Here is a 12727-nt window from a genome sequence, read left to right on the forward strand (position 1 = left end):
TTCTTTTATGAATTTAATTATCGCATTATTTTGGTTACTATTGTGAATGATTAAAACACCTTTTTTAGAACATATAATAAATAAGGAAATGAAAGTTTGTAGTGTCCATTCAATTTCAATTAAGACTTGATTTTGTTTATGACGAGTAAGATATTTTTGTAGATTAGAATCTGATGAATCAGTATATATTACAGGAACTTTAGCCCTTGGAAAAAAGTCAACAACAATCTCTTGATTCATTGGCCATGAATATTTGGAAAACGAATTTGATGAAGGACCTTTTCCACCTGGAAAATTAATGAAGGATGGTAGCTTTGCAATGGGAAGTTGTTTATTTGGGGATTTCTGTGATTGTTTTTCATGATATCGAAGTGAATAATTCGGATTTTGGTCTTTAAATGGGGTCTTTCCCTGAAAATATCTTTTTTGTGTATGATTACTCTTCGGAGTGTTCATAAATTAATGAAAAGACAAGCGAACCTCATTTGTTCTTCACAAAAATCTATGCCAAATTCAAAAAAAAATTTATCGTTTTTTTGGCAAAGAATATGAACGATAAAGAAACGGCCATCACTTGGCCAAGTAATAGACATATTTCGTGAAAATTTTGTTTCAATAGGAAAATATTGTAGGATTTTTCAAATATGATAAACTGGTGAAAATAATACGGCATTAAGATAGATTGAAAAATGAGAGGAAGGTATGTAAAATTCTCATAATTTAAATATGGATTTTTGTCGATTTATTTTCGATAATCTCTTTTTCACTCAATAATATTTATTGATAAATTTTCTAAATTTTTCCCCAATATTTCTGGCTGCTTCTTTCTTACACATGTGTGCCAGTGTTCTGTTTTAGGAGGTCGATACTGAAATCTCATTTCGGTTCTAATTTTTGAAACATATTGTGGCGAAATTGATTGATGAAAAATTTATTCTATTTGTTGTGATAATTTGACTGATGTTAATGATGTGTCTTGAAGTGTTATAATTGCTATATATTATCTTATTTGATTATTAATTACTTGAGGATTACACGACACAGCACAACTACATGGGTATATATACGATTAACATATGTAATGTGTAATGTAAGTAATGTGATAATAAATCGCTATAGGAGTGAAAGTTATGAAGGGGTAGTGATGTATTACTAACATAACAATAATACATCATTATAAAGAAGTTATCATTATAAAAAAGTTATCATTATAAAAACATCATTATAAAGACATCTATTTCTCCCCAAAATATACTTTTTCAATATTACTCATTTCTCCAGGTCGATTTGCCCTTAAATATGATAAAGGAATGTGATCAGTAAAAGGTTCTCCTGAAGGAACTTTAAAAAAAACTTTATAACGGTTTTTGGTTTTAAAAATAATTAATTTCTTCTTATTTTTACTAAAGGATGTTTATTAATATCGATATTAATTTCAATTTTAATAGTAATGATATTATAAAGAAATATCTATATGATATGAATAAATCAAATGTAATATCAGATTATAAAAAAGTATTTTCAGGAAGTGATTAAACACCAGAAGTATTCCTATTCAAAGATTATGATGCTATAAATCGTTGTGTAGAAGTTAGTTATACTAAAATGAAAGATATGCTAAAAAAAGTTAATAAAAATAATTGTTGGAGAAAGAATTATAAATGAAGGTAATAAAAAAAGAAGCGAAAGTGTTTTTTTATGGGATATATATTTATAGAATACATTATTATTACCTGTTAAAGAATTAGCTTTTCATAGCGATGATTCAGAAATATTTTGTTATTATAGAGGTTATGATTATCGAATATTACCAAAAGTTGAATATGATATAATAAGACCTTTCTTAAAACATTTAGTAGAAGTCATTTGTGAAAACAATAAAGTGAATTATATATATATATATTAGTTTGGATAGCATCAATTCTTCAACAACCTAATTTGAAAACTGGTGTAGCAATAGTAATATTAGGAAATCAAAGTGTTGGTAAAAACACTGGTATTGTCCTACAACCGTGGGAAATTTGAATGGGCAGTATTCAAAAAGTGGCAACATTATTCAATCATAATGGAGAATTTGAATAAAGTGTAACTTGCATTCAAAAATTGGTTATCAATTTGTATTTTGAAGAAATATATTAATTCAATGTCATCACGAATTATGTACAATTTTCGACATGTTTTTAGAACAAAAATATAATTTGGCAATAATGTTGAAACAAATATTATTTAATAGCAAGTTATCGACATTATATACATTATACATTGCATTAATTATAATGAATCAAGAGAAAAAATTATTATATACAGATTTGCATATAAATGTACTGACCCCTGTTGCACTTTTTCAATTCACTATATTAAAAAAACTCAAATATCTATTTATCAATATATTCAATGAGTAAATAAAGAGGCGCACTTTTTGACACTTCACTTTTCGATCGGTTAACATTAAAAGTGGATTACTAAAAAATGACCGTTAAAAGGTCTTAACGTTTTCTGTTCAGCACTTTTTGATATCCAGTTTCGAACCGTTTACGAAAAGTGCTAATACCATATTTTCAAAGCATCTTAAGATTTTTTATACATATACGTCCAAAAATTTCGATTAAAAATTGAATGAATTAATAGAAATTGAAACAATCGAATATTTGATAAATTTAGAACCAATATTTGTCAGGTTTACTTTAAATGAGCTTCAGCATTGAAGAGTTCAAGTACGATATCTGTGCCAAAGGCGTAAAGGCAGTGATGAAGAAATACCACATCGGAAGAGATAGGGTACATGAGATTTGTAAAATGTTCGAAATCCAAATCCGAAATTGTGGTCGTTCATCTACTCCTGTAACTCAAGAAGAACTCGCCTATATAATGGCATATAAGCAGGAAGCTAATGTTGGTTACCAAGCAATGGCAAATGTAGCCAAGAGAGATCAATTTGCATCAAAGTCTCTCACAATATGGAAATGCAAATCAATATATGAACAATTTAGCTTGTTCCAATTTAATCGTCCAGAAAAAAAGAAAGAGCACCTCAATAGGTTTGTAGCAAAGTATGTCAATCAAGCTTGGTATACTGACCTACATATATGGAGCTTCTCCCAGAAGAAAACTATAAGCAATTATATTTAATTGCGTTTATTGATGACAGAAGCATACTGATTATTCATTATTAGATACTTGAGCAAAAGACAAGTATCTTGGCAATGAACGCCCTCTCTGCTGCTCTGCAAAAAGGAGGAGTTCCCAAAACCATTATAATAAATTATGGGACCGAATTTCGTGGACCTTTCGATCCTTTTGGTGTCGTTTGATTAACCCAATTTAAATAAATGATTGAATATTGATTCTGGAAAATGGTTATATTGTGGGTCATTGTAAAGTTCTGCTATTTTGGTTTGTATTTGTGTTTCGGAATAATATGGATTTTTTGTTAAATCATTGTTTAAACAATTATGTTCTGATATTAGCAAATATTTGAAATTCTCAGTATCTTGACTGAATTCTACTTATAGCTTTGCTGGACACTTGTGCAAAGAAAACCTACTTCCATGAATGCATCTGTAATATGCGCGTCTAAAGTTTTTCCTCCCATAGGTATCAAATGAATATGTAAAGTCATCTATGTCTATATGAGCAGGTGTCCAAGATTGTCGTTTCGTGTATCTATCAGGCCATTCGATTGTTTGCATGTGAAAGATAAACTAAAGAAAGTTAGTTAAAAAAAAGTCAAATCGACAGGACCAATGGAATGACAAAAATAAGATTAAAAATGAAAATATTAAATATTAATCAAAATAATTTGTGTTTGCATTGTGCTGTATAACAAGAGAGAATCAAAAATGACTCAAGAGAAAAAACAAGAAAGTAAACAAGAATAAACGAGAACGAGTAAGAACAAGGAGAATTAAAAATAAAAAACAAAAATAAATAATGAAGAAGAATAAACAAAGACAATAAAAATAACAGACAAGAATAAACAATCGAAAATAATATATGAGAATAAGTGAGCAAAAAGAATAAATGAAAATAAACAAGAACGAACAAGAACAAAAAAAGAAAATAAATGAAGAAAATGATAAGAATAAAAGATAAAAAACAGTGAATATAAAAAAAAGAAGAAATACGAAAAAGCAAAGACAAGCAAGAAAAAACAATGAATGAAATCGAAAAAAGAGAAAAAAAAGTTCAAACAAAAATAAACAGGAATAAATGAAAACAAACAACGAATGATCAATAATCATCAGAATCGATTAAAATAAACATTCAAGAATGAATGACAACGAACAATACATATAAACAAATCATAAAAATAAACGTCAACAAACAATGAATGAGAATGAATAAACAAGAATAATTGAGAATAAACAATAATAATCATAGAATAAACAAGAATAATCGAGAATATATATTAAATTCATGAGTATAAACAAAAAATACACAATAAATATATGATAGCAAACAAAAATAAATGAGAATTAATGAGAACAAAGAATAATAATCAATGAATAAACAAGTTAAAACATGGATAATTACATACGAATAAAATTCATCAAGAATTATCAAGTACTATCAAGTACAAATATTGAATAAATGATAAAATTTAATGAACAAATGAGAATAAATATAAATAATGAAGAATAATCAATAAATGAACAAGAATAATTGAGAATAAACAAGAATAATCAATGAATAAAGAATAATATCAAATGCATGAATAGAAGTAAACAAGAATAAATGAGAATAAACGATAATAATCAAGATTAATTAGAAATAAACAATTGTTTATAATCATTAATGAGGACGAATGATGAATAATCAAGAACAAAAAATCAATAAACATTAATAAACAATGAACAAATGAGAATAAAAAATAAATAAGTTTGAATAAATAAGATCAAACAAAAACATATGAGAATAAATTAGAATAAGCAGAAATATACAAGAATAATCTAGAGCAAACAATGAATGTAAAAAAATAAACTTTAACAAACAATGAACAAAGAAGAATAAACAATAATGAGTGATAATGAATATAAGCAAACAAATGAATAACTGAATGAGAATAATCAATGAAAAATCAAGAACAAACAATGAATAAACAAGAACAAACAATTAATAAACAAGAACAAACAAGAATTATTCAAGAAAATAAACAAGAATAAGCAAGAATAAATATAAATGAATCAAAAAAACAAACAAGAATAAATGAGAACAAACAATGAGCAAACAAAGATTGAACAATGAATGAACAAGAATTCTATTAATTGCGATATTATATTATATTAAATTTATTAATTTCTTATATTACAACATAATATTCATTTTTTGTTAATTAAAGTAAATTGTATATCAAGATGCCCTTGTCTCGTCCAAATTCGTAATTTTTTTTATCAGAAAAATTGATAGCATTGAGATATTATAGAAAATTGAATTGTGTCATAATTTTTGGCGCCAATATTGGCGGGTCCGATGGTAGCGAAAAATTTACTGAAACTGCTCATGATTATATCAAATTCATGTGATAACCGTCGTTGATGCGAAATCATATCATTATCTTCATGTTTATTTATCTTTACGCAACTCCTGGACCACCGGGGGATCAGTATGGCAGGGCTGAGAATGGATCGCCGGCACATTCACGCTACAGCTGTACTACTACGTCAGGTAGGTCAACAATAACAAATTAATACAGTAATACATCAGTGAACATCTCAGAAGAATCGGAAAATTGAGACGATAACCGCAAAAAGTGCGTACAGGTTACGCATTTCCGATATTGACGATTAAGTTCATATACAAAATTTTGAACTTTTCTGTGATATATTATATATATAATATATTTTCATTTCGTTTGGAGGGGTTTTGGTTTCGACCCATCTGAAAATCTATTCAAAAATAAATGTTGGTGCTATTTGATATTTGTTTTTGTTGAAGCATCTAATAATCTTCGCTTGAACTTGTTTTTCAATGAGAAATTGAATCTTAATTGTGTTATTTTGAGCAAATGAATGTGCATTATTGATTTGATAATGAAATTTTTTTAAAACAGGAGCAAAATTGATTACTGCATAGCAAGGACAATGATTCTATACACTTCTATTCCCATAAATACATCTGTAAAATGTTCTTCTATATTTTTTCGGACCATAACGTTCGAATTGGTATTTGTAATTGTTAATTTGAATAAAATAACGAATTCCTGGTAAAATTGGGTCGTAACGAGATGGCCATTGGGGCAACATTTGAGTCAAAATAGTTCAAAAGGTTTATGTAAAGGGGTGCACCCAATCAAATTTTCCTATGAATGAAAAAAATATTATTTATATTCCTGAGATTATTACATTTTATTCATGGCTACCTTTTATTTAGGGGTGATAGTAAGTTAAAATACTATCCGACAACCGTGGTAAATTTGGGTACTACCTCTGCAAAAAATGGAGGCCCTATTCAATCAAAATGGAGAATTTGAATTAGGTGTAATTTGCATTCAAAAATTGGCCCTCAATTCGTTTTATGAAGAAATATTCAAATTCAATTTAATTTTGAATAATTTAGAATTATCGCCATGTTTTTTCTGAATATAAATAAAATTCGGCAAAGATGGCGTGGAAGGAATGTTGTAATATTTCATTTTCTGCTATTGATTTTTTTTTTGCTATATGTTAATTCTCATATATATGTGTTCATTTCATTGTCTTATGTTCATTCTCACACATATGTGCTGATTCTCATTTATTCTTATTAATTTTTTATTATATATGTTTATTCTCACTTATATGTGCTTATTCTCATCTATATGTATTTCTTTTCATTATTTTATGTACCAACATTCGCTCAAATCATTCAAATATAATTTGGCAAATATATAATTTGAACGACTTTCATTTGATATAGATAATACATAGTTAACATGGGGTTTAGTTAAAGATGAATTCAAACTTATTCTAATTTCAGAAATGGAGCTCATATGATTAATTATATTCAAAAAGAATACGAATCAATGTTTACATTATTATTTCAATGAGCAATTGATTTGATTATTTCCATCCAACCTCCACATAGCATCGTATATTTTTTTCTATTAATTTTAATTGCTTTGAACGTCGTAAATATTAAATTTCATAAAATTTTAAACTAATAAAACATAATTAATATGTAGAACATGACAATTCATAAAAATACACACACACACACAGCGCTATTGAAGCTTCGCGTGATACGCTCGCTTCAAGCCGCGCTACATAAAAGAAAGCATTAACGACGAGAGGATGATTGAAAATTAGGATTAACGGTAGGTTTTAAGGAAACATGTGCGAAAAATAAAAATATTAAAACCTTACTTACTCTTACCTAACTTACCTATAAAAACTAGAAATTTTAAGAAAGAGGATAAATACATGCGGACAAAAACCAAGGTAAGTAAGAGTAAGGTAAGTAAGGAAATTAAGCTTAGTTTTGAAGTAGTTTTTTGATTTTTTATTCTCATAAATCGGTTGGTTTTGATTGAAAGTAATAAAATATATTTAAATTCATGATGACATTTATATTTAAAATGTGTGAGGCATAAAAATACTACTACTACTAATACTACTACTAAAAAAGTTATTAGCTAAAGGAAATTCGGAAGAGCTGAGTGAGTTTCTCAAATCTTGTGAAATCACTTGAAAATCGTGAGTTTGCAGCCGTAAATGCCAAAATGAAATTAAGCTTAATTTTGAAGTAGTTTTATGATTTTTTAATTTGTATATAAAGAGCTAAATGGCGATTGTTAATTTTACGTGTGTAAAAGATGGAAAAACGAGCATTGTTACTTATAAAACCGAAGAACAAATTCAAAAATACATCGAAAATAAAATTAATAAATATGTTGCTGAGCATAAAGAAGAAGTAAAAAGAACTTATTTTCTTAAGAAAGAACATACAAAAGAAGATTATGAAAAGATTCTTGATGAAATAGAGTACAACATGCATCACATTCCCGAAAAGTATTTAAAACCTGAAAATGAATTTATAACGGTCGATATGATTAAAGAACAATATAAAAAACAAGCTCAAGAAGAATATCAACTTGTTTTAAATGACATGAAGAAAGCAGAAAATTTTCAGAAATTTTTAATTCAAGAAAGAAAGAAATTAGAAAAATATCCTCGGTGTAATCAAAATGTTATTGATAATTTGACAGAATACAGTAAGAAAGCGTAAAGGAGATATAACAGATAAAATAGATAAAATAGTTGATGCAGTTCCTGACGGTAAGATTAAAGACAAAATTAAACGAGCCGTAGATAAAGGCAAAGAAGTAGCCGAACGTGTTTTAGACACAGGTCAAAAGATTTCGGATAAAACTCAACCGTGGATTCAAGCAGGCGATAAATTTAAACAATGGATCGAACACGAACAAAATTTAGGTAAGCAACAAAGATATCAAATGAAACCTGCGGTAATGAAACCTCAACCAAGAGTAATGATTCCTGGATTAATGTGATTCATTAAATGATTTTTTGATTTTTTTATATTTAATAAATGGCAGAGAACGAGACTGAACGGCTCTACGAGCCTGAGCTCCTTCGGAGCGAAACAGAAATTGTATTAGGAGAAGAAAACGTTGATGAAGAAAAAACTTCGGATGTTAAGATAACAAAGAAAGCAGTAAAAGATTTAACACAAGAAGAAAAAGAAATTATAATTGCTAATGCTAAAAAAGGAATTGAAAATGAATTTTTTGACGTCAAATTTTTCAAGAACGGTAACGCTAGAGTTACAGCAAAGAAATCAAAAACTCCAACGGTTAGTCAAAAAGTAATTAAAAAACAACAACGACGGTAAAGTTTATTTATCAAACGATCAATTATTAATGGAGCATATAATTGAATTAAATTCACGATTAGATAAATTAACAGGTAAGCATAAAAAGCTTAAGAAGAAGTATCATCGTTTGAGGGATGATATTTATATTGATGCTGAGGAAATTCCTTCGGTCGAACAAACAAGAAATGACGAGCAAGTCTCGCTAGATGCTCGAAACTCACAAGGTTCGGAGCAAAAGGAAGATATAGTTTCGTCAGAAGCTCAAGTTTCGTCAGAACGTCAAGAACAAGTTTATAATGTGCCGGTACAACGCGGATGGAGAGCAAGAGTTCAATACTTATAAATTAATATTTTTATTTTTTAATTAAATGGCAAAGAAAGCAGTCAAACGAAGAATTAGAAAAACAAAGAAAAATGTCAAACGCGGATTAAGGCATCGATTAATTACTCAAGCTCCAATATCTAACCCTAACGCATCGGTCAGAGCAAATATTCTTCCCTTACCGAATAATCAAAATTCCAATTCTGCTAGGTCACAGATGATGGCAAATTTACAAAATCCATTTCTTCCTGTTGCTTTATCACAAACTCCACAAAATATTAATCTTGACGCAATACATAATATGAGAAATCAAAACGATGTTCGTCAACAACAAATTAATGATACGCGAAGAGAGAAACAAGATGAATTAGCAAGAAAAAAGAATTTGGATGAACAAGAAAGAAATATGAAAAAAGCAACAAAAGCTGCTGAGGCAAAGTATAACGAAGAAAAGCAAAAACGTGAAATGGCAGAAAGAGAGATTGAACGTCAGCATGAATTAGCAAACAAAGCTCAACAAGAAACTGAACGTTACGCAAAAGCTTTGGCAGAACTTAAAAAACTCAGTATAAAGGCGACATTGATTTATTAAAAGATCAAAACGCAACAATTCAAGCTCAATTAGCTGAAGCAAAAATGCTTACTATTGAACGCCAACATGAAATAGAAGCTAATGAACAAATGCGAATTAAAAGTAGCTTGCAACGTGAGTTAGAAAAAGTAAAGAATGAAAATGAAACTTTACAGAAAGTTTTAAAATCAGAAGATTATAAGAATGCAAATGAAATGCGAGCACAGACACAATATGAATTAGAAAGAGCACGTTATGAAAATGAACTATTAAAAGCTCAAAATGAAGCTAAAATAAAATTTGAACAAGAAAGAATTAAAAGAATAACAGCATTAACTCCGGAGCAATATCAGGCGTTAGATAATCAATACATGGAAAGCATTAATGGTTTATATCAACAACAACTTGCTGAAGAAGAAAAACAACGACCTGGATTAAGAGCAAGAGCAAGATTTGAAAGATTGAAAGAAGCGGAAATTGAGCAACAACGAAAAACAGTTGATGAAGAAATTAAAGCACAAGAATTAGGAGCATATCAAACAGCCGTAGGACCAAAACCAGAAATAAGCAAGACGCACAAAGAATCGATTGTTAAGAACGCTAAGAAAAAAGTTCAAACGAAGGAACGTGAAAAAGAAATTAAAAGAAGAGAGGAATTACAAGCAACCGAAGAAAATAAAATAGCTCTTGATGCTGAATTAGAATATTTAAATTCTGCCGAACATAAAGCACAAATACAGAAAAATACAAATTTGAAAAATAGCAACGTTAAAAAATCAAAGAAGAGCTCAAGATGTTGAGTTAGCGAATGAGTATACAAAAAAAGCAATGGAAAGTCAAGCACAAATTGAAATACAACAACAAATGTTTAGCGGTAATCTATCACCGACAAGAAAAATTAGCAATAACAAATCAATTACAATCAGATATTGCACAACAAGTTGTAAATCAAAAATAATCAAAGAATACAACTTGAATATAATATTGATGCTTTGATTAATTCAATTGGAGATGATAGATTTAATCAATTTTTAGCAGAAAATCAACATAAATATGCTGGATTTACTAGAACAAATAAGAGTCAATTAGCACCTGATTTACTACTTCAATTTTATAATGATTTAAGAACTTTTTCTAATAGAAGATTGTTACCGTTAACAAATACAGTAACGATTGAAGACTTAGATTCTAATTGATGTTTTGATTTTTTTTATCACTATAAAATGTTTGCACCACAAAATCAACAGCCAAATGTTATTGATGCAATGACTGGAAACCTTCAAGATTGGTATAATGAAGTTGATGAAGCAGTTAAAGCTTCTGAAATCATTCCGGGAAATTATGAATACACGACAGCTACTTCTTACGGCAATGTTGGAGACATAAACGAGGGAGACACAACATACGTTGACATTTTCACGGATAGATTTAAGATTATTGGTTTAGATAATTCATATATTACTTTAGAACAAGAAGTACCAATTACCGTTCCGTCACAATCAAATCTTTTGTTTAAAGAATATTATGTCGGTTATAAATGTTCATGCGATGCTATAGACCAATACAGAATTTATTCAAACACAGATAAAATTCAAGACGTTCATAACGCAAGGTATGAATGGTTCATGCTTTCTAATTCATTATCTGATGAAGCTAAAGCCGGTAATGATTGTTTCGCAACTATTGATAAAATCAGAGCTCATGATTCAATGGTTCCTGGCGTTTACTGTGACTTTAGCGCTATTACCTCAGCAAAAGAAGTTATAGTTAAGATTCCATTAAGAATTCCAATAAGTTATTTCTTAATGTTGTTTAATATGCGATATTATCCAAACTGGAGCGGCAAGCTTTCAATCGAACTGATGCCTTCATATCAAAATATTGTTATTGCTCCTGTATGCGATCATGAATCATTAGTTGCTGCAAAAGCTGTAGTTGAAGGAGATTATTTATGCGACCTTGGATTTAGAAATGTTAATGAATCAGTAAAGAGCAACATTAAAGCAACAGCAGGAAGCGGTTCAACAACTTACGCAACGATGGATGCACCTCAAAAATTCATTTGCAACAGTCAAGTTACAAAAGATGTTAAAATTAAGCTTGCAACATATCTTTTGAAAATGGATGTGTTTAATGCTCTTGCTGCAAAATATATTCAAGTTCCGATGCTATTTCCAATTCACGTTTGTCAAGTAAGAGATTTCACACAACCACACGGAAGTAATTCAACAAGTGCTCCAACATCATTTAACACAGCAGCAACAATAGGACTTAAACATTGTGATACTATGTTTACTGTATTCAGACAAAGTCAATATTCACGTACATGCTTCTTGAATCCACAAATAAGATATAGTTTTAATATTGACGGTAAAATTTATCCGAGAGAAGCATATGAAACCGTTGATGACCCAAGAAATCTTAATATGTTACTTTGATGCTGTAAATCTTAATGGAAGTCTTTTGAGTTCATTAGCAAAAGATATTAAAACGTCAGTTCAACCGTATTATTACAAGAACACATATAATGCTTCAGGCGTTAATACTCAAACAAGAGCTTGGCATGGTAAAGATAATTCTAATTTCTTCATAGGGTTACCGTTCGCTGAAGGTGAGGACTTCATGGTGGAATATCAACCACTGGAACAGTTCAGATTGAATTATTCGGAGATAGATTAGCTAATACCGCAATGAAAAATGTAACGTATATCGCACCAACAGGAATATACTTTGAAGACGCATTATTGAAAGTTAGAGCAATGAAACCTGACGGTAGAAGTCAAATTGAAATTACCAACGCAAGCATCGAGCAGATAATTGCAGGAGGAGCAAGATAAAAATAATGTTTGAATTGTTTAATGTATCATTTATTTTTGAAGGTTAAAAAATCACAAAAAAGTTAACCTTTCAGTAACTCGAGCAAACATGCAATATTCATGTCAAATCATCCGAAAAATGCTCATTTTATCCGTTTCGTTGAGGGTTAGAAAAAGGGTTCATTTTTTTATTTTTTTAACCCTCAAAAT

General features: G+C 29.2%; 5 protein-coding genes across 5 annotated transcripts; all 5 read left to right on the forward strand.

Annotated features, from left to right (window-relative positions):
- Positions 1-2688: 2688 nt before the first annotated feature.
- On the forward strand, positions 2689-3129 carry GO595_002514 (uncharacterized protein; the record flags this gene model as incomplete). The annotated part of the gene is made up of 1 exon (XM_067915432.1): positions 2689-3129. One exon carries the CDS (start codon positions 2689-2691, stop codon positions 3127-3129), a length of 441 nt encoding a protein of 146 aa, XP_067777451.1.
- Positions 3130-8523: 5394 nt separating this feature from the next.
- On the forward strand, positions 8524-8826 carry GO595_002515 (uncharacterized protein; the record flags this gene model as incomplete). Its single annotated transcript, XM_067915433.1, has 1 exon — positions 8524-8826. The coding sequence occupies one exon, from the start codon at positions 8524-8526 to the stop codon at positions 8824-8826; it is 303 nt and encodes a 100-aa protein (XP_067777452.1).
- Positions 8827-8854: 28 nt separating this feature from the next.
- GO595_002516 (uncharacterized protein) lies at positions 8855-9151 on the forward strand (the record flags this gene model as incomplete). Its single annotated transcript, XM_067915435.1, has 1 exon — positions 8855-9151. The coding sequence occupies one exon, from the start codon at positions 8855-8857 to the stop codon at positions 9149-9151; it is 297 nt and encodes a 98-aa protein (XP_067777453.1).
- Positions 9152-9347: 196 nt separating this feature from the next.
- On the forward strand, positions 9348-10501 carry GO595_002517 (uncharacterized protein; the record flags this gene model as incomplete). The annotated part of the gene is made up of 2 exons (XM_067915436.1): positions 9348-9696; positions 9762-10501. 2 exons carry the CDS (start codon positions 9348-9350, stop codon positions 10499-10501), a joined length of 1089 nt encoding a protein of 362 aa, XP_067777454.1.
- Positions 10502-10924: 423 nt separating this feature from the next.
- GO595_002518 (uncharacterized protein) lies at positions 10925-12139 on the forward strand (the record flags this gene model as incomplete). The annotated part of the gene is made up of 1 exon (XM_067915437.1): positions 10925-12139. The coding sequence occupies one exon, from the start codon at positions 10925-10927 to the stop codon at positions 12137-12139; it is 1215 nt and encodes a 404-aa protein (XP_067777455.1).
- Positions 12140-12727: the final 588 nt, after the last annotated feature.

This window comes from Histomonas meleagridis (assembly GCF_020186115.1).
Source record: "Histomonas meleagridis strain 2922-C6/04-10x chromosome Unknown contig_18, whole genome shotgun sequence".
Taxonomy (NCBI): domain Eukaryota; phylum Parabasalia; order Tritrichomonadida; family Dientamoebidae; genus Histomonas; species Histomonas meleagridis.